The sequence below is a fragment of the Psittacula echo genome (genome assembly GCF_963264785.1).
Source record: "Psittacula echo genome assembly, chromosome: 9".
NCBI classification, from domain to species: domain Eukaryota; kingdom Metazoa; phylum Chordata; class Aves; order Psittaciformes; family Psittacidae; genus Psittacula; species Psittacula echo.
Genome location: NC_137745.1, coordinates 16,966,319 through 16,987,409, shown reverse-complemented (window position 1 = coordinate 16,987,409; position 21,091 = coordinate 16,966,319). Strand labels below are relative to the sequence as shown.

Below are 21,091 nucleotides of genomic sequence, written 5' to 3'. Positions count from 1 at the left end.
AGCTCTGTGGCACAGCCCTGATGCACTGGTGTGCAATGTAAGTGGGTCAGTGGTATAGCCATGGGCATCGGCAGGCACAGAGGAGCTGGAGAGGACAGGGTGGTACCAGGCAGCTGGAATGGCTCAAAGGCTGGAAGAAACTGGGACACCTCCATGCACGTGGGTCCTCCCAGGGAAGCTGGCTGGGAAGCTGGCCGGGGAGCTGGATCAGAACATGGGGAGAAAACAGTACCAGGCAATTGGAGAAGATTTTTGGCTGCAGGACAAAGTGATCATTCAGCTCCAAGACTCCTCACCGGGATGTGTCCAGTAGTGACTGCCTTCATCCCGGTGAGGACAGATGGATGCTGGCCATAGCCCCACACCCAGCACTGCCCAGCCATCCCCAGAATCCCTTTACAGAAAGAATGTTCATCCCAGCATGAATCTGGAGCTCAGACTCGGTCTGCAGTGGGAATACTGGTGTAAGGGTTCTCCATGGAAACTGGAGGAACTGGGAGAGCCCTTCCTGACCCCTGTGGCCATGCTGCCCTTGAATCCCTTCCCCTGCCCCAGAAGTGCATCCTGCCTCTCACCTTCCCAGCAAAATTATGTCATAAGGATGCTCCTGCTCCCGGGTCGCCGCGGCAACTGACAGGCATGACGGGGGGGGATGCAGGATCCGACCCCCATCACTCCCCCCACCCTGCACCACTTCTTGGCACCTCTGCAGCCCCATTGCCACAGGGCTGGCTCCATAATGGGGGCTGCTCCCTCTCCAAGGCTGTGCTCCAGCAAAGATGCCAGTGAGGTCCAGACAGCAGATGCTGATGGGATGCTGATGCTGACGCTGGCACGTGGCTTTCTGGGAAGCTGTCTCCCTGCCTTGCCCTTCACCACCATCCTCCCAGCTGCTGCCTGAACTTCAAAGCCGCCGAAGGCCACATGGCCTGGAGCATCTTCTCTGCATCCCTTATAGGGTGGAGAAGCTGCTTTGAAAGCCCCCAGCCCTTCTGCCCCCCTCTGCAGGATAATTTCCATTTTTTTCAAAACCCCACAAAAAAGGAGGCTTTTTCCCTTTTCCCTCTTTGTTTCTCTTCTCTCTCTTCCCCCCCTTGTCTTTGTCATCTAAAAATATGCAACCCACCAGGGAGGGCGGGTGGGGGGAGCTGCTGCTGCACCAAAGGCTAGCACCAGTCTGGACTGGAAAAGCCACCTGCTGTGAGATTGAGATGCTCTCCACCACCTGTAAGTGGTGGGTTGGGGATCAGGGCTTTGTCCCTGTATGCTGAGGTTTGGCAGGTTTGGCACATGATGTGACACCGTGTGAAGGGTCAGATCCAGGTCTGTCTATCTGAGTTGTTTTCCAGGGGGTCAGGAGATGCCCAGGGATGTCCAGGCACCCCAGGACAGGGGGAGGGAGACCCTGAAGGGCAGGGATCAAAGCATCTGAGGCAGGTCCAGGCTGGAGCATGGGAGGAAGGTGGGCGGCCGGCAGAGCCAGGATGTGATTTACCTAATACCCATTGCACCATGGAACGGATGGAGGAGAAAAACAACCCGGGGGCTTGTTGTCTTGAAGAGAAGCTGTCAGGGACAGAGAGGCACCGAGCAGCGCCAGAGTGAGCAGGGAAATTAAGTTGCGTGAATCACCCAGTGCCAGCAGCATTCACCTGAGCCACAAACCTGCCACAAATCCAGAGAAAACACATTCCCAGCTCCCAGGTTGCAATTTTAAGCCTCAGCCAGGTTTGCGGGAAGGTGATAGGCTTCCAAACCGGCTTCCTCCCCACCAATCTCCAAGGAATGTTGCAGCAGGACATCTTGGCACTGGCAGAAGCCATGAGCTCCCCTCTGGAGACAGTGACCCAGCAGCAGGATGCAGGAGCCAGGTCTCACGGGCAGGACCGATGCGTGGGCATCCTGCAGGGTGGGGAGCAGGTGCTGGGTGGTGAGAGGCGGGCAGCAGACAGCCCGGGATGCTTCAGCATCAGCAGGATGGGGTGCTGAGAGCAGGGGGAACCTACTGTGGAATCAAACTTGTTTGGGAGGCAGGAGGCAAATGTAGGAAGGAATTCCCTGCACAGCACCAGGGCAGCTGTGGGTCAGAGCATTTACTGGTGCCCTGGGATGGAGGTGTGAGGAGCAGGGAGGTGACAGAGCTGCTGCTGCTGAAGTGGGGAGGTGCCAACTTGAGGAGCACCAAGCAGCACTGCTTGAACTGGGGCAGATGCCCACCTCCCCGTGGTGGCATCTGGCTGGGAGAGCTTGGGACAACTCATCCAGGCGATGTATTGGCCACCTGAAAAAAGCTGGCAGCCTCCAGCCCCGCGGGGCAGCTCGAGGCGTGATTTATGGAGTGAGGGATTAGCACGAAGAGGAGGCGGCACTGGGGCACACATGGCAGGCGCTGACGGAGGGGAAGGGGCTGCCGAAGCAGGACGGGTGAGTCGCAGGTGGCCGGAATACACATTCCTCAGCCTTCCCCAGAGCTGGATTTACTCCTGTGGCTAGGGATGTGGCCCCACCGAGCAGCACAGGGGCTTGGGGCATGTCTGTTCTCAGGAGAGCATCCTGGTACTCAGCTGGAGGGAGAGAGCAGGGCATGTCCTGGCTGGGGACTGGCTGAACAGACCCTCCTACTCCTTCAGTCCCACGTTGTCCCAGACATCCATTTCCTCCCCGGTGGAGACACCTGAGAGGAGAAAGACAAGGGGGAAGAGTCTTAAACTGAGAGGGGAGATTTAGATTAGACATTAGAGAGAAGTTCTTCACCATGAGGGAGGCAAGGCACTGGCACAGGGTGCCCAGAGAAGCTCTGGGTGCCCCATTCCTGGCAGTGCTCAAGACCAGGTTGGACGGGGCTTGGAGCAACCTGGTCTAGTGAAGCTGTCCCTGCCTGTGGCAGGGGGTTGGAACTGGGTGAGCTTTAAGGTTCCTTCCAACCCAAACCAGTCTGTGACTCTATGAGAAGGGTTTGGCAGAGGGAAAACTGAGGCGGGGGGGAGCTGCCTCTTCTGGTTGCAGGGAGGGATCAGCCAATGTTTGGACACAGCAGCTCTGGGATTCCCATCCACGGCTTATCCTGGACAGCAGGAGCTGGTGGGACCATGGGTCTCCTGATGGGCAGGCAGCTCCTGACTGGGCTCTGCCTGCCGTCGGCCATGTGCCCGCGGGACCAGGGACGCCGGGGTCCCTGCCTGGGTGGCCGCCTTTCATCTGCTTCCAGGAGGGATCTCGCATTCCGGCACCTGCTGCTCTCCAGCTGAAGCCAAGGAAGCCGGGCAGGGATGATGTGCCAGACGTGGCTCTGCCCGCACGTCCTCTGCTCAGGGCGGGACAGTGAGACGCCGGAGATGGGCCATGGCTGTTGAAGAGGTATCCCTCCCCACGCACCCCACACACTCCAGCTTCCTGGCTCAGTGTGGCCTTGGCTGGGACAGAGCCTGGCGAAGCCCTGCTCCAGAGACACCAGCTCCCTGCACCTTCCCCGCAAAACTTTCCATTGCCTTTAGCTCCTACAATTAGTGGGAAGAGCTGGAGCTGGGGGGCAGGCAGGGGTACCTGTGGGCTGGGAGGAGAGGATGTTGCTGGAATATGTGTAGTCAGCAGTGTGTGCATGTCTGAACACGTGTGTATGTGTGAGCACATGTGTGTCTCTATGGGGAGATACATGTGTGTACGTCTATGTGCATTTCTGAGCCCGCATTGCACGCCTGTGAGACTGCAGCATCCCTTTGCTGCAGCGTTTCTCAGCGTGTGTCAGCCTAATGAGCCAGCACAGCGGAGTTAATTGAAGGGACAAGCAGAGCTCATCATTAAGGAAAGCACTGCGGCAGGTACCAGTGACAAGATGCTGCCTGTCCCCCCAGGCTGATGGCAGCCCCCGCGGGAGACGGTGACAGCCTGAATCCCCAGGAAAGACGGCTGAGAGCATCCCACATGCTGCAACCCTTGCCCAGGGCTGGCTCCATTAGCAAAAGCAGCCAGGGAGTGGGAACTGCTGCTGCCTGCATGGAGGAATAAATGTGCCACCCCCAGAAGGACAGGGCTGTACCCTGCCCACAGCCCTGTTGGCACTTTGCACATGGAACATGTTGCTGCTGACACATATTTGCACAGCATGACGATGCCCTGACAGCCAAAGCTGTTCCCTCAGCTCCCATCATTAGGTTCCAGAGTGAACACACAGCAGAGGGGGCAGAGAAGCTGGCTCCCAGGAGCATGGTGAACCTGTGCCAACAGCCCACAAGGATGGGGAGCCTTGCTCAAAGCTGTCCGATTCTCGCTAGAGAAGCTCAGAGAACTGGAAAGGAGCCTTCCCCGCCTCCATAGCAAGGGGTTCCCACATTCTGCCTCCTTCTTCTGCTCTCTTCCTAGCCATGCCTCTCTCCAAGGGACTATGTCCCAGCAAGACATGTTCACAGACCCCCGTCAGGAACCACTGCTGTGGGCATGTCCATCTCGAGAGCCACGAATGTGTTGTTCTGCCCCTTCCAGTAAGTGCTCACTCTGAAACCTAATGAGGGGGCAGGAGCCTGTCCTGCAGGGAGGAAGGCATCCTGCTGGAGCAGAGTCCACTGCTGTGCCTCCTCCTTTCCACCACTGTAGTCGCCCCAGCCCTGCACCCCCTGCCCTGGCCACTAGCACTGCAGGCAGAATAAAACCCTTCTGGAGTGAGCATCCCCCAGGCTAGATTCACTCCCCAGTTCAACAAGGGACTCATTCAGTAGCTGTTGGACTCCCTTTATGGGGACCGGAGTGAGTTGATAAACTTATGGCAGACACATCCCTAATTAAGCTCATTAGTTCTTTGTGACAAACAACATATGTGCTGGGCCCGGGGACTCAGGTGGCCATGTGCCCTCCAGTAGCCATGCAGCCCATGGTGCAGCGCAGGCAGAACAGGCAGCCCTGTGTCTGAGCCGGGCTCTGCTGCCTCTTCCCGAAAAGGATCTTCAACCCTGGGGCTTTGCTGACCCTCCAAATCCTAATATTAGTCTTGGGTTTCTCCTCTGGGCCAGAGTGGGGTGGGCACACACGGGGCTGGATTGCACAGGGCTGCTGAGGCTCTGCTTGTGCTACGGGAGCCCATCCTCCTCCCATGAGGTCTGGGGCAGCATGAGAGGGACCCACGATCTCTTGAGGACCTGGAGCTGAAGGGATGGTGGAGAACAGCAGCTCTATATTCTCCATGGGGAGAAATGCAGGGACAGCAACACAACCTGCTGTTGGGTGTGAGACCCTCAGGGGTACCCAGGGCCTCTCACCCACACCAGGATGGTTTCTTTTTCCATCATCTGGCTGGTAGCTGGAGATATCCATCCATCCATCCATCCATCCATCCATCCATCCATCTATCCATCCATCCATTCACCAACTCACCCCTACTCATCCTTGCCTTCAACCCTACTTCTCGTCTACCCACCAGCCATCCTTCCTATCACCCCTTCTTCTGCCTCATAACCCCACCATCCGCCCTTGTGTTCATCCCTCCTTCTGCCCATCTATTTGCTCTCCCTAAGCTCAGGCCACTCATTACTTGCCCCCCCTCCCCTGCTCATTATTTACCAGCCCACGTCTAACAGGGTGCAGAGAGGGCACCCGCTCACTCCCCCCGTCACAGCCTAAGCCAGCCCCGGCATTTCTTATCTCCGCAATCCCACCTTGCTGGCAGAGGAGCAAGGCAGGACGCCACATCCCTGGGGAACAGCAAGCCAAGCGATAACGAAATCGCAGCGGCAAGGAGAAATTACCTTGCCTGAATTTTAAAAACTTCTCGCTGAGGTTGCCGTGGTAACTGAAAGGTGCATCACGTTGCTCTGACAACCCCGAAAGTGCCAGGGTTTTGCCTGGCGGGCTTCGGAGCAGCGGGCTCTGGGGAGGGATGTTCAGTGTAGTGGGGAGGGGGATGTTCAGTCCCAAGCACCAAGATAACCCATCCACTGAGATGGAGATAACCCCCTTCCCATAGCTGCCAGCTCCCTCATCACCATTTCCAACCCCTCCGCTTCCATCTCTCCTGAGAAGTGCTGGAAGAAGAGGATGGAGGGGCTTGAAGCCCAACCTGCAGTCCCATATGAAGGTGGCAGGGAGGTGGGACAGGCTCCAATTTGGTCAACCCTGCTGTGGGCATCCCTGGCACCAGACAGGAGATGATGGGAACCCCAGCCAGCAGCTTGGGTACCCCTCCCGCACCCTGCTTGGGGGATGTTGTGCACCCAGCACAGCTTTGGGCATCCAGCATGGCTTTGGGCTCCAAGCCCTAGGGCAAGTGGCAGCAGCATTGTCCCAGCCCATGTAAATCACTCTGCCATGGAAATAGCCCTAGTGGATTGAAAAATAGCAGGTGACTCACTGAGAGCAAAGGGTCCAAAATAGCCCCTCCGGAGCACTCCTAAAATTAGTCTTCCTCCCGGGAGGTCCCGGCCACTGTGCCCTTGCCAGGGCACAGCCGCTGTGTTGAGCCCTCCTGGCTGCTGCCACTGCCAGGGCTGGAGCACAGGGCCCCCTTCACTGCTCCCATCCCACTGGGATCTCCCCAAAACCCACTGAGCCGTGCATCTCCAAGCAGATCTGGGTGGCTCCTTTTTGGGATGCCCCACGCTCACAGCTCCAGGCACCATAAAACAGCTTAAGAACCCACAACTAGTGGGCTGCAAAGGGATTGCCCCCATCTGCTCCCTTTGCCTGGATTTTAGCTTGATGAGGCAGCAGATAAGGTGTTTTCCAGTGATAGTGAATTCTCTGGAATTCATGTTTTCCTTTACCAGCTCACCCTCTTGCCACCCCCATGCAGCAGGGCAGCACCCACCTGCCTGCTCCCACCCACTGCCTGTGTGGGTCCAGGGGACACACATGGAGGGACCACGGGAGCAGCATCCGCTCTACTGGCATGGCCAGGAGTGCTTCCCAAGCTGGGCCATCCCTCCCGCCCAGGTGAGCGGTACCCAATTAATTAAAGGAAGGGATGAATAATTCCTTTTTATAATGCGTCGCGTGGCAGATGCCGTCTGCCTCGTCTCGGCGTGCGGGAGCCCGCGTTATTCTGCTCTCAGCAGAGTTATTTATACACTGGGACATTTTTCAAAGCGCTGCTTTGATGGTCTTCCACCGGCTCAGAAAAAAAAGTAGTCCATCCTAAAATAACCCGAGTGAAAGTCACAGCTCCTCATTACCAATATCTTCAACCAGGGGGCTCGGAGAACAAAAATCCATCACATGCTTCCCATCAAATCCGCCCTTTTCAAGTGCATTTCAAATGGGTTCAAACCACACCACAGCGGCTAGACGAGTGCTAATGATGCTGCAGGCACATCCTACCCTGATTCGGGCTGGGAGAGGGATGGAGCTGGGGTGGTGGGCTTTAAGCAGCTTCCAGAGCCCACAGATGCTTTGGGGTGCCCAGGACAAGGTCAGGGACCATGGTGGGGTATGCTGGGGGAAATGCAGTGCCCACTTTTGCCTGGCTTTTCTTGCTGCAGGAAGCAGTTTCTCTCCCCAAACCAGGATTTAGAGGAGGGGAATGAGCACCAAATTATTTTATCTAAGGAATTGGGAGCACAAAATACCCAGCCCCCATTTCCCCCTGCACCTCACACCCCCCTCGGGTCTGGTTGTGTTAAAGGGGAAAAAAAAGGAAAAGAGGGAAAAGAGATGTTTGTAGGTGGTTACAAATCCCTGTGAAAACGCTTCTGACAGGAATCCGTCTCCCATTCAAGCTGCTTCCCAGTGGAGAGAATGAGTGGCTCCCCCAGCTCTCTGGCCTGGCAAAGGGCTCGAGCTGCTCCCTCTGCTCTGCCCATGGAGGCTGCAGGGCTGGGGCCAGTGGGTGTCTCCTGGAGCAGCACAGGGGGCTCGGGCCTCCCTACATCATCCGGGCTGGGTGTGCACCCACTGCCTCCACAGCACCTCCAAAACCACCGTGCTCAGCTAGGGGCCTGGGTGCTTTGGTGGGGCTGGTTGGTGACCCCAGTGTGAGGTGTGCTGAGCTGGACCAGGCACCACCTGCACCCATCACTACCCAACAGGACCCCCAGCACTGCATGGCACCCCAGCAGCCCCCCATCCTTTTATCGATCATGCTCTGCATTTCAGTCACACAGACTGATTCCCCTCACCAGGCCTGTGGGAAGAAGACTATGGGGTACAGGGATTCTTCCCAGAACGAAGTGTGCACTGCACCCTGGGACACATACCAACCTCACTGGGTATAAAACACCTTTGGGGGCTCAGCTTGCTCCTGGATCTCAGGGCCCTGCCTGCATCAAGCCCAGCACTGCCTTGCCCAACAGACCAGCATGCCTGTCAGGTGATGGACAACTTGCTGCTGGCGGCAGGGAAGACTCTCTGCCAAGGAAACCATTTATTTACCCTCCCAATTCTCCTGTTCCAGCATTTCTACAAGCACCTCCCCTAGGAAAGCCCAGCACTGGAAGATGCCCAATTGCCCAGGACAGGATGAGCTGCCTGCACAACAGAGCCCCAGGGGCTGCACTCAGCCTGGCACCCAGCCAGCTGCCTGGCACGGATAACGTGCCAGTGTGGCCGCAGGTCCCAAGGATGCCAGCCCCCATCTGCTTTTGGTTTCTTCCAACAGCACCAGAACCCCCAGCTCCACCCCCGGCACTGCAAATTGGGTCCACATTGCTGCAGATGGCGAGTCGATTAAAATCAGGGGTTTTTCCACCCCAGCAGGGGACCATGTGGTTCCCAATCCAGAAACAGGCTCTTGGTCAGAACAGCACCCGGGTGGAGCTGGTGAGGGATGAGGGACAGGCTTCCCCTTCCTCATCCATACTGGTCCCACAGGGATGGGTGTGGAGAGCGGTCAGGATGACACAGCCACCCACCCAGGGTCACAGAGGCTCTGTGCCGTGGGGTAGGACAGTGCTTGGAATGGCACAGTGCAGGATGCCATCACCCTTTGTGCACACCCCACACCATCTGCCCTTCTCCTGCCCTGGCGGAGCTTCCCAGCAAACAGGGGCTCCTATGGGGCTGCAGTGGTACCTGCTACACACCAGGAGGATGCTGCACTGTGGCCTGCCTGTCCTCCCTGCCACAGACCCACAGCTGAGGCCAGAGCAGGACGGCTACGGCATATTCAGGTGAAATTCTTTACGCAGGGAAAGGAAAACTATTCCAGAGCAATTCCAAAATATTTCAGACATATTTAGTGGCTCGGGGGAGGACAGACCAACACGGTGGGGAAGTGAAAGGGAAATAGCCGTGTTAACTCCTTGGTGGTGGAGTTGGAGAGGGGAGTAAGCACTCATGTGTGTATGGGTGCGTAAGTGCACAGGTAGGCACATACACACTCACATACATGCACAGAAATGCAGGCAGCTGCACAAGCACATACCAATGCACACGTGCACACACATGTGCCTGTGTCCCCCGCTCCCAGGCTCCCCACTGCAGCAGCAAAACCCACCTCCCATTTCAGACAACCCTGATATAAACCCCACAGAGTTGTGGGTGCCTGGCTTTGGCCAGCACTCGGCACACACATGGGCCACAGCTCTACCCAGCACCCATCCTGCCAGCATGGCAGGGAGAGATCACAGGAGGGCAAACCCAATCCACACCAAGCCCTAGCACCAAGCTGAGCTCCTTGAGTGTGTGTTGCTTCATTGAGTGCTTCAAACCGGTGCCTGCACCCCGGAGCCTCTGGCAGTCCTGAGCAGCAGCACAGGGATGTTTTCCTGCCTGCAGGCAGTGTTTCAGCACCCTGCAAGCTGCCAAAAGAGAGGCAGGCCTGGGGCTGGCCACGCAGAGTGCTGGGCTCCACCGTGGGCTGGTAACTCCAGCGATTAGGGAATGCTCAGGAGAGAAGCTGTTCACGCCAACGACTTGGCCAGTTTCCTGGCCTTAATTAGTGCGCAGGAGCTCAGATGCTTGGAGGGCCTCCTGGAAAGCCAGGGCATAGCAGCCTTGGGAGTCTGAATAACGCTGAAAAGCCAGTCAGAAAAATCCCAAACCTTAAAACTAGTCCCAAAGAGACCTTGAACTGCCTGAAGGAACTTCAGCCTGGTTGGTGCTGAGGCCCTGGAGGTCACCCTGCAGCTGGACAATGCCTGCAAGGAGCCACAGGCTGCAGCCCTGCCCTCATCCCTGGTGGGACCTGCTTCAGCCCTCTCTGGCATTTTGGATGGCCCAGCACCCTCCTGGGGAAACCTGCATCAGGATCAGGCCACGAGGAGCAGCAGCTCCCATGGCTGCTGAGCCTCAGCAGGATGGGTGCTCGACAGAGCTCCCTTCTGCTCCAAGAGGGTCCTGCCTTGAGCCAGTGTGCTTGTGGGGCTGGCCCCATCCCACAGCTTTCCCACCCTCCAAGGACAGTCCCCACGGAGGCAGGGACACCGTGTCCCTCTGAAGGCAGTGGGTCACAACGGATTCAGTCATGAACAGCAGCGTTGCGCTGCTTAAATTGGAGGCGCGGGTGCTGGCAGGCAGTGCCTCCATGCCCTGCTCCATGCCTGGGAGTGAGGGGGCTGCACCACTGCTATGCCCCTTCCCCAGCAGCAGCATCTGCCCCAGGAAGGGGGCTTTGACCCATCCACCACAGCAGGGGTTGTGACCCCAGGACCCCCATTAAAGCCTTGCACCAGGACCGTGCCCTGCTCTGGGCACCCCTCTCCAGCAGTTATCCCCACAAGCAGACAGTTAAGGGACCCTGTGCCCCCACAGCTTGCACCTGGCTCTGCACCGCAGCCATTCTGTTGGCACTGGGGCAGCATTTGTTGCAGCAGATTGCTGGAAAACTGCAGGAGCTGGCTGGAGCCGGGAGTATGCTATGCTGTGCCCACCACAGGCAGACCCTCCTCTCACCTGAGGCATTGCCCCGCACCAGGAGGATGTGCTGTGATGATGATCGATGGGCTGAGGAGAAGCTGAGCTGCACAAATGCACTTTATCGACCCATTGAGCCCACTTTCTGGGAACCAACGTCCCTGGTTACAGCCCAGAGCAGCAAAGCACTTTGCCACGCTGCCAGCCGGGACGCACGGGGAAGTGAGGAAGGCTGCCGCAGGGAGCCCCGGCGCAGTGCACCAGCACTGCCTCCCCCTACCGTCATCCCGAAGAGGAGAAACTGAGGCAGAAAGCTGGCACTCAGATTGTTTCAACAAACCCAGTTTCCTCTGCGGAGCTGAAGAGAGGATGTTGCATCCCGGTGGCCAGCCCTGCGCCCCCTCTTACCCCGAGCCTGGCACAGCAACTTCTGGCTCCAACGGCTCATGAGTCCGGGGCGCTGCACCTCTCCGGCCTCGGTCCCCACAACATGGGGCTGGCCCAGTGCAGGGTGACCGCCGGGCCGCGCCTGCCACCTGCTGGCACTGCCCGGCACACGAGCAGCGACACGTCCCCACTCCCGTCCCCCAGCACCAGTCACGCATGCTGCGGCACCCGAGGCAGAAAGGGTGCGTCTCCCAGCCGCAGCTCACCCTGCACCAGACATCCCTCGAAGACTAGGCAGGGGCCGGCCTGTGCCACAAGGCCCAGGGTTAGACCTGTCAGCTAGCAGAACGCAGCTCACTGCAACCTGGAAGGCAGCTGCCAGGAACCAGCCTCAAACCTTAGAAGGACCTTGCACAAGACAGGGTGGTGGAGCAGCTCTTGCTCCATCCTAAACCAGTGTGTGCACACCTGTAGTGTTACTTGGCACAAGGAAGGCTGAGCAAGCCTCATAGCAAAAGCTATCAGTAGAGGCAGAGACCCTGCTCACCTTGGCTCTTGAGTAACACCTGAGACCAGCACAGGCAGAGGAAAAAGGCAGACGGCCCTTGAACCTCAGAGAGCAGGTGGTTTGCACACACTCCCTACACCTAGCTCAGGAAAGCCCCCCCCCCACCAAGTGCCACTGAGGGTGCCCCCTCTCCTCAGCCCACTACCCACCAGAGGACTGGCTGGAACACCCAGGGGCTCCTGAGCAGGTCCCCGGAACCCACAGAAGACATTTCCGCTAGTCCTCTAGGGCTCCCCCAGCTGTGGCAGGAATGGCTGTAAGATTTGTTCCTCCAGCATCCATGCTGGAGCTATGAGAAAGACATCGTGAACAAGGCATGGCACACTCAGGGACGAAAGGTGAGCAGAGCACCAGATGGAGGAGAAAACTTTGGGATGAAGCCTCGTCAACGAAGAAGAACCACAGAAAGAACAAGCAAGCACTAGCAACTTAATTCTTCATTCACAGAGAAACAGAAATAGGATAATTTTTGGATGTATTTCTTTCGGAAATGAGCCAAACTGGCAACTAGAATCAAAGTCTTCAAAAAGTCTATACAAAGATGTATCATACAAAATGTACAGCAAAGTTCTCAAAAAAAAAAAATCAAAACAAAAAAACAACCCAGACAGACAATACAACAAAAGGAGAGCAGACGGTGTGAAACCACAGCGAACAGGTCCTGCCCCTGCTCTGGGGGCAGAGCAGCATCTGGACAACACGCTCCAACACATAATACATTACGCTATGTACAGCTCCGTACAAAGACCGGCATCCCCTTTGGTCTAACCAGGAGCTCTCCAGCATGAAATCGAGGCAGTTCAAACAGTCTGCTTATGGAAGTATTACATGCTGAGAGGGGGGAAAAAAAGTCCAAGGGAATGAAATGGTCAACTCTAAACCATAACCAGAATACAGCCAGGCCACCAAGGCTACAGAGTTTAACAGTCAGTTCTGGCTAGCAAGTGCGTGCTTTGCAGGCCCCAGTGCGTTACTCCATCTCTGTGAAGCGAGCAAACATGGCTTTCCGCACTGCATCTTTGTAGGAATCTGCAGTGGACACACCGTAGGAGCTGCCCTTGGCTCCCAAACCAGCTCCTCTCATTCGTACTTGGGCCTGCAAGGGAAAAGACACATGCTTCAGGTCTGCAAGAGGCCACACTGCCACACAGGACTCCACAAAATATATCAGCCCAGTCAGCTTCTGGTGCTCTGCAGAGATGCCTAACAGACACCAGAAGGTAAGACTGCATATACACCCACACCACTCCAACAGCAACTAGAATGAAGCTGCTCAGAACAAGCTCGAGCCTGAGTACACACAAAGCCCAGGAAAGTCACTGGCTCAAAGGAGGGCAGTCCACCCCAAGCAGCACTAGAGCACACAGCTCAGGTGCCACACTGCTGTCACAGCACCTCAAGGTGGACTTCTGATGGAAGGAAGCACAGCCCTGTGGATGGCAGTTTCTTCCACGAGAGCTTCAGCAGCAAGTGCTTCTGGATACAAAAAGGAACCAAGCCTCATAGGAAAGCACCCATCTCTACTTACCTCAATGGGTGCTGTGATGCCCTGACATTTTCTTCCCAAGCCTGAGCCTTCCCTCCAGCCCATGGCCTGCAGCATCTTGTTGCCTATATTACTGTTGTCAAGGCCATCTTTGGTGGGCTGCTCATAATTACTGCAGGAAGAAGAGATGAGTTAAGCAAATGGTTCATGGTGTACTGAAGCAATGACCGAGGAGCTGTTGGCTACATACACTGTGCCAGCGTCATAGACCTTCTTGCGCTTCGGCTCAGGTGGCTCCGGGATGCCGTACTTCTCCCGCCTCTCAGCTGCTCTATCTCTGTACTTCATCTGCATGAGGTAATCAGATTCAGTACTGAAAGACACTTTTGCTCATCTTTTGAGCTATGCAAGTAGGCCAAGTGCCTGCTATTATAAAAAGCTCCCCACCACAGCCTGCTGAAACACAGCTTGACCACCACAGAAAAGAGAACGTAAAAGGCAAGTCGCTGGAACACATGGAGCCTGCACTGGGGTAGGAAAAGCCTGTCCCAACTGTGCATTGCCATGTGAAGGTTCCTGGTCCCAGCATGGCTGCCCTGAACTGGAGGTGGAAGGCTCCTTCCCTGATAAGTGCTACCTGTGAGATATGGGGAACTTCTTTCCAGGAGAGCTCTGAACCTTGACCCAAGAAGGGGTTGCCTTACAAGGATTATCTCGAGCAACATGTTGCCAGGATAAGAAGAACTCAACGTATTATCTGGGCAGGTTTTCCATTAGCTACTCATCTGCTCAATCTTACCACTGACCTCTCTCTCACGCAGCTCCAAGGCTTCAAGCTCCTGCTCTGAAAGCTTTGATCTCCTGTAGATATCCATGTTTTGCTGCAACAGAAAGAGATTAACATGAAATGCATGACAACCCTTTTTATGTAAGCAGCTGACTTCTTGGAGAGAACAATCCACCTGCAACTGTTTCTGCCTTAAGAGGAACCATTTTCCAAACAGCAATGTGCATCATGGCTTTGGTTTACACACCAAGTTATGGCAACCAAGTACCTTCCTGATAGCAGAGAGAAACTACCTTGTGCAAGTCAGACAACTGCTGGTGCCGAATCAGAGCATCTTTGTTTGGGAACTGCCTTCTACACAGCAGACAGGCCATCTTCTTCCAGTCGGTCAGCTTCTCTTCTTCATTCTCCATTCTTTCCAGCAAGTCCTCATCATTATCACTGTCACCACTGTAGGCAGCCACAAGGCCACGCTGGAAAGGAAAGGGTAAAGATGCATGCAACAGTGTCACACAGTCTGGAGAGCCCAGAAAGAGAACACAAGAGGTGATATATATATGTGTTGCACAGGATGGGGCAGCACTCTTTCATTACTAAGGAGGAAATGCAACTTGGACCACATACTACCGTGGTGCAAGAGTTAGCTCCCACCAGCCAAACAATAATTTAAGCACAGTCTTTCTAGGAGCCTCAAAACCTCAATTGAGCTCTTGAGGCTAGAAGACATTGCAGCTTTTATCAGCGTATCTCTGTCACCCAATATAATGCATTTGCACTGGACCACTGTAACCTCTACCATCACCTTGTACAGATGATGCTGTGTAAATTCAGGTTGGAAAGGTGGTATCTGCTTGACTTTCTGTAAAATGCTTTACCAGTAACCTTTGGGAATACCTCAGCCATGTACCCCACACTCACCTTCAGCGGATTTTCATCATCCCCATTTTTCAACACCTCTGGCAAGATCTGCTGCCTCTCAGAAAGAGCTCCCTGAGGAGACAAGAATGCTATGAGCACTGAGCTCTCTGTCACCCCACACTCCCTGCACGCCTCTGCCAGCACCTTTACCTTTTTCTCAAAGAGGGCAAAGCCTGCATCTGCAGCAGCTGACTCTTTCCTCTCCTCCTCCCTGGTACTCAGTGGCTGGAAGCTGTTCTTGAAGTTTTCTTTCTGCTTGTTCAAACTTTTTGCCCAGCGCTCCATATCTTTAGCAATCTGAAATGCAGAGTGGCTTGCTCAAACAGCTCCCCTCACAGCTATCAATCTCCTATGACAGAGATTCACTCTTGCATACAGTTTTCCAGAACAAGTCAACCCACTACCTTTTATTTTTAAATCACAGGACACTGGATGTAGTGCAGCTGCTTTCTCTGTATACAGTGTTCAAAGATACCGCAGCTTGCTTGGTTTACTGCAGGAACCCTTCTTATCAATCTAATCCTCTAAGTGACGGCTCAGTTATACTCCCACTGCTCCTGGCACGATTCCATATGCATTCCTCCTATGCAGAGCTTATTTCTGCCCTGAAGCCTTGCCAACTCCTCCTCTCCTCAGCCCTCTACAACGCCTGCAAATTGCAGGCACACACCCCACCAAATAACCTAGCATTTCCTTTGTCATGGAAAAGGAGAACTATTATCCCACAGAAGACTTTAGCCCAGTTACAATCCCATCTTGTCTTTTACCTGTTGTGCTGTTTTACTTTTAGGCTTCTCCTTCTTCTCCTTCACTTCTTTGGTGGTGGTTGTGGTAGCTGTTTGTTGGTATGTGATACCTTCCGCAGCAGGCATGTAGGTCTCCTTTTCGCCATCCCAGTAAAGGTACTGCTGGGTTAAGGCATTGTAGTAATACTGCCAGAGGAAAAGACAGTTACACACCTCATACAAGCATCCAAGGGAGAATACAAGCAAGCTGTCTGATTCACGCTACCACATCAAATAGGAAGGTATTTTGGAGTCCAAACAAGTTTTGCAGACTCCATAAAATGAGAGAACAGGCATGAAGTGGCTGAGGCCTCTGTCCCCTAATACAGGCATTCTGCCCAACAGCACTATGGAGAAGTTTCTGCCCCTCCCAAGAGAAAACCCACCAGAGCCCAGAGTTGGGTGCACTCTGCTGGGCACTCTCCAACGGAATAGCTCAATTACAGTGTCTGTGACAACAGCTGATCCTGTATGAGCCAAATTAGGAAGAAAATTGAGGAAAGGAGAGAAAAAAATAAAGACTGTGCCAGAAAGAATTAAAGTCCCAGCTCCATGCACACTGGTGAGAGTTATCTGCTATATGTAGTATTTTGTGCACCTCAAAAGTGAACTTCACTTGTATGATGAGACAGGAAACTAATGGACCATAACAGTTAAGACAGATGGGAAAAAATTGTTTACCTGGGAATTAGGATCATAGTAGAGCCCTGTTACAGGATCATAATAATATCCTGAAGATTCATCATATTGGTAGGTGGAAGTGTCAGGAACAGCTGTAAAAAAAATAAAGCGTGAGACATGGTTGTTCCAGCCAAATTCAGACAGTATCTTTCCACATTCCAAGTACAATTCTGAGACTATCAGCTGCTATGACAGCAGCCATGTCTGTAAAGGGCTCTTCATCACCCATGCAGATCGCATTCTAAAAGGACAGCTCCACCACTGGAGCACTCAGCCAAAGCCAGGTCTCTCTCACTACAGTGACAGATATCTGTATCCTTTTCCCAGGAGTAACTCTGCTGCTTACCGTACTTGGTTCCAGGGACTACTCCAGTCGGGGGAGCTGTTTGTGCCTGAGTGCTAGTGGTGGGTGGTGCTGATTGTGTCTGGAAAAAACAAAACCAGGAAATCTCAACTACAAAAATCTATCACAGAGGCAGAAGAAAACAAGGACAGTGAGCCAAGTCCAAGCCCACATCATGCATACCACAGCTACTGCCTCTTCGCTAGCACTCACCTTTAAAGAACAAAACCATCATAGAAACAAAATGACAAGTGACTTATGAGGACAAGCACTGTGACTAACCCATGAGGCTCTGCTGTACCACCCACTTTAAAGAGCAAAGGCCACAGCTAAGCCAGATATCCCATATGACCGTGGCGTGAAAAGCAAGGAGCAAATAGCACTGTAATTACTGGAGAGTCAGGTGAGTTTGTCTGTTGATTGTATAACTGAGGACTCTGGGACACAACTGCAGCTGTGGTGGTAGCGACTGGAGCTCCTGCCAACAGAGAGCAACAATGGATAAGCCAACTAATTTGTAAAACACTGTACTTCATCCTAGAGCTAAAATTCCTTTGTTTACAGTTTCAGCTCCCAATTCCAGCTCCAGCAGCCAAACAAGGCAATAAACGTTCAAAAGGAGACAGATACACAGCGGGTATTTTCTACGCAGACAGGGGTTTCCTTTTCAGGAGGAAATATTCTGCTCTAAAGTCAGTGATTCCTGGCTTCTGACAGCAGCCAGCACTGAAGATTTGTCCAGAGCTGCTTACACAGTTCAAGAGTTCAAGGTTTTTGTTACTAGTCTAAAACGGATCTGTAACAGTTCTCTAGTAACACACGCTCATTCAGACATCCTGAGAGCAAAATGAGCCAAGTCTCCCTTTACACAGTAAAGTAACCTAAAGGCTAAGGTAAAATACCACTGTTGCAAAATTATCCTTACAAACAGCATCTCCCATACACTGGAAGTACTACCTGATATGGTAGCTGTGTCTGAGTCCAACACTCCTCCTTGATTTTGGTAGTACTGCTGATAATCCTGGGAGTACTGCAGTGGGAAATGAGTGACAATGCAAGATGAGCACATACCCGAATTACAATATCCTATATGGGCTGGTTAAAGCACAACTGCCACTACTAACCTGAGCATACTGGGCGTAGCCCTCCTGTCCTGACTGGACGTAGCTGTAATCAAGGGTGTTGCCTTCACCAGTCTGTGGCTGAAATTTGAGCAGGTAGTTTTTGTCAGAGACAGGAGTTACTGCACTTAAGTATTTTAACACCCCTTAGGATCCAGCCTGCCAGAGCACATCTGTCAAAGCAGCCTTGGTCAGTTCAACCAAGTGGCCAGCAGTGAAATGATATGTCCTATGTTTTCATTTTCAGGAAAGCAAGACTGTAAGGAACAGCCTCCAAGTCCTACCTGTGTAGAGGACCACTGTGCTGCAGCTATGGCTGTGCTTGCCACTGAGAAGGCGCTGACTCTGTTGCCATCTGGGAGCAGCAGGTCTCTGTAAGCACAAAAACGACCCATTTGAGTAAATACTGCTTTTTCCTGAAGTATCTCCCCGTGCAAGGAGGCAGAGTCTGCCCTTACACATAGATTTCTTGGCAGTTACAAAACATTCTGATTGTAATGAATGAGCCAAAGCATTATCTGGCACGTAAACGGACTTAGGTTCATTGTTGTACAGTCAATAACAAGTCACAGGGTCTCCAAGGAAACAAGTATGCTGCGTACACCAGCAGTTATGGTCTTATCTTCACAGGACTGGAAATGGGTGGTAGGAAACGTTCCTTTCACTGTCCTCAAGCACAGTGAGAACCGGGACACATGCAACAGAAGGCACTTACAGGAAAGCAAAGCTTTCCAGTGACAGTAATCTCAAGAAAAGCCTGGGTGTACTCCAATATAAAAATGGGAAGGGATAAAAAAAATAATCAACTATCACAACTCACTTTCTGGCACTCTTTGCAAAGTCAACACCAATCGTTTTGCCATCAATTTTTAACGGAGGCTGAAGGCTTTGTAAAATCTGCAGCAGTTGAGAAGCATCCTATAAAGAGAAATACTCATTACTATAAACAGCACGTTATTGAAGATTCACAGTTCCCAGATCTCAGCCTTTTCACACACAGCTAAAGCTGTAAGAAGACCTCCATCTCCTCGTACTATACATATGCAGAAAAGCTCAATGGGACTAATCATAGCCCATCTGCAAACAGTTCGTGTTTCACCAGGTTAAAGTACTAAACATGTCCTAAAGTCTTAACTTTATGATGCAGATGTTTGCCCCAAATCACTCCAAAAGGGAGGCCAGCAGAAACTGAGGTCAAGCACTTGTTTTTATCCGAACTGCTCCCCTCTGCCTGAAGCAGCTCCAGATAGATCATGCAGCTGATGAAGTTTATTATATAGCATCACAGAATCATTTAGGTTGGAAAAGACCTTTAAGATCGAGTCCAGCTGTAAACCTCATACTGCGAAGTCCACCACTAAACCATGTCCCTCAGTGCCACATCCACCCATCTTTTAAATACCTGCAGGAACGGAGATTCTACCACCCTTCACGGACCCCATGCCAGTAGCTGACCTCCTTCGGTTACGTTTTCCTGGTACCTCCTGCAATTTCCCATGTTTTGGCTTATGGCTGTTGCCTACTGTCCAATCCCTATGTACCCTCAAAAGTCTCTGCTGTCCCTATACCCTTCCACTGGATGCTGGAAAGCGACAAGATACCTCTCCTTCCCTCCCCCAGGTGGAAAGAGCCCTATTCGCTGCACCTTTTCCCACACCATATGCCCCAGACCTTAAGTTCTGTGAATGAAATATGATCCCAGACCATTATTTTTGTGATCCAAGCACAAAGCTAGCCTTCACTTCAGAACAGCACTCTGCTACAAAAATAGCTTTCCCATGTGCTCACAACATCCTACCACCTTCTTTCCAAACTGCAGAGTTAATGATGAAAGGCTCTGACACATCCTCAGTGAACTGGGGTGGTCCTTCAGACAGCTGAAAGGCTTTAAATGCTTTAGCTACACAAATGCCTTAACAAGCTGTTTCTTCCCACTGCATCAATGAGGCTCTCACCATGGCAGAAGACAGCTGCACAAACGCAAAGCCTCTATTTTGCTGGGTCTGCTTGTCTTTGATAAGACGAATATTATTGACTGCCAGAGATGCATATGGAGACAAGGCAGTCATGATAGATTCCACCACTGTGTGAGGAGCAATATTTCGGAGAATGATGGCTGAAAAGATAAGTAAGTATGAAATTAGCTGTGCACATAACTGCTTTCCAGAGTACCTCAACGGGCAGTCTGAGGTACAGGAATGATTTTAGTACCCACACTCACATTATACATTAAGTCAAAGATAACTTACTATCACAGTAATAATCCACAGACTGAACAGATTCTGCTGCTCCAGGTGGTACCTCCTGTTCTGAATCTTTGGAAGAGGAAAATATGTTCAGTTACAATATGGCTAATTCACTCAAACTCAGCATTTCACAAGCCGGCCTAGGACCTCCAGTGAACTTTGCTCTCCCTACAAACAATAGGAAGTTTCCCACAAAAATCAAACCCAGCCAAAGACATCAATGTAACATACCGAATTTGTCTGCTCCACAGCGGAAGCATTTTAGCCTCCTTCTGAAGTTGTAAAGGCAGCACTATGAGAAACAAGAGGAGCCCAGTAAGAACTCAGATCATTTGCAACAATGGTGGCATCTGCTGTACCGTAACAAAACTAGACAGTTGAAGTAACATCACAAAGCTGAACCCACCAGAGTAACAGAGAACAGCACAAGCCACCCCTGTCCATACCACAGCTGCTTTTCAAACATCCCAGCTACCTCTTCCCTGGTCCCCCTGAACTAGTCAGACTGACTAAAAAGCCTGGTCTTCACATTACTGCATCAACTCCACTTGAGAAGGTCAAACAAGGAGCATGCAGCTGTATGTGATCATTCATCACCTAACAACTTCATGTTCTAGTGCAGCTCACTGCCCATCTCCATCTTCTGGGGCAACGCCCGCCCACTTTGCCACCAAAACTACAGAATTTTTTCACTCCTGTGTTTTACTATTCCTACAATGTCATTCAGACCAGCATCACAAGTGGGTCTGAATCACAGATCACTGTATTCAAGCCACTGCGCTGGTGAAGAGCGCTGAAGCCAAGACAAATCAGCCACTGTACCTTGTTGCAAAGCCAGTCCTCAAATTTCGGCCTAGGGTTGCTGTAGTGCATCGCAATCTGCTTCCCTTGAATCACCAGCTTTTTCTGCAAAAAAAGTGGTTTCAATTATTCCTGTCTCAAGGCACACATGTTCATCTTCCCATGGCAGAGCACCCTTCGGAGGAATCAGTGCTT

General features: G+C 52.7%; 1 protein-coding gene across 3 annotated transcripts in view; it reads right to left on the bottom strand.

The window, feature by feature from the left end:
* Window positions 1-12,186: 12,186 nt before the first annotated feature.
* RBM5 (RNA binding motif protein 5) overlaps window positions 12,187-21,091 on the bottom strand; it is a 14,921-nt gene continuing 6,016 nt past the window's right edge. Inside the window, exons 6-24 of one of the 3 annotated variants that reach the window (XM_080625251.1) lie at window positions 20,918-21,001; window positions 20,327-20,387; window positions 20,099-20,164; window positions 19,805-19,965; window positions 18,670-18,767; window positions 18,134-18,221; window positions 17,853-17,930; window positions 17,686-17,758; window positions 17,121-17,206; window positions 16,732-16,810; window positions 16,386-16,477; window positions 15,687-15,851; window positions 15,070-15,216; window positions 14,920-14,991; window positions 14,295-14,474; window positions 14,021-14,095; window positions 13,465-13,562; window positions 13,257-13,386; window positions 12,187-12,824 (exon numbers count right to left, since the gene is read on the bottom strand). In XM_080625251.1, the coding sequence (XP_080481377.1) occupies window positions 12,699-12,824; window positions 13,257-13,386; window positions 13,465-13,562; window positions 14,021-14,095; window positions 14,295-14,474; window positions 14,920-14,991; window positions 15,070-15,216; window positions 15,687-15,851; window positions 16,386-16,477; window positions 16,732-16,810; window positions 17,121-17,206; window positions 17,686-17,758; window positions 17,853-17,930; window positions 18,134-18,221; window positions 18,670-18,767; window positions 19,805-19,965; window positions 20,099-20,164; window positions 20,327-20,387; window positions 20,918-21,001 (1,959 nt within the window). In that variant the 3' untranslated portion in view covers window positions 12,187-12,698. Of the gene's footprint in view, window positions 12,825-13,255; window positions 13,387-13,464; window positions 13,563-14,020; window positions 14,096-14,294; window positions 14,475-14,919; window positions 14,992-15,069; window positions 15,217-15,686; window positions 15,852-16,385; window positions 16,478-16,731; window positions 16,811-17,120; window positions 17,207-17,685; window positions 17,759-17,852; window positions 17,931-18,133; window positions 18,222-18,669; window positions 18,768-19,804; window positions 19,966-20,098; window positions 20,165-20,326; window positions 20,388-20,917; window positions 21,002-21,091 lie in introns of those variants that run through there. The other 2 variants (XM_080625253.1, XM_080625252.1) reach the window with 2 other exon arrangements.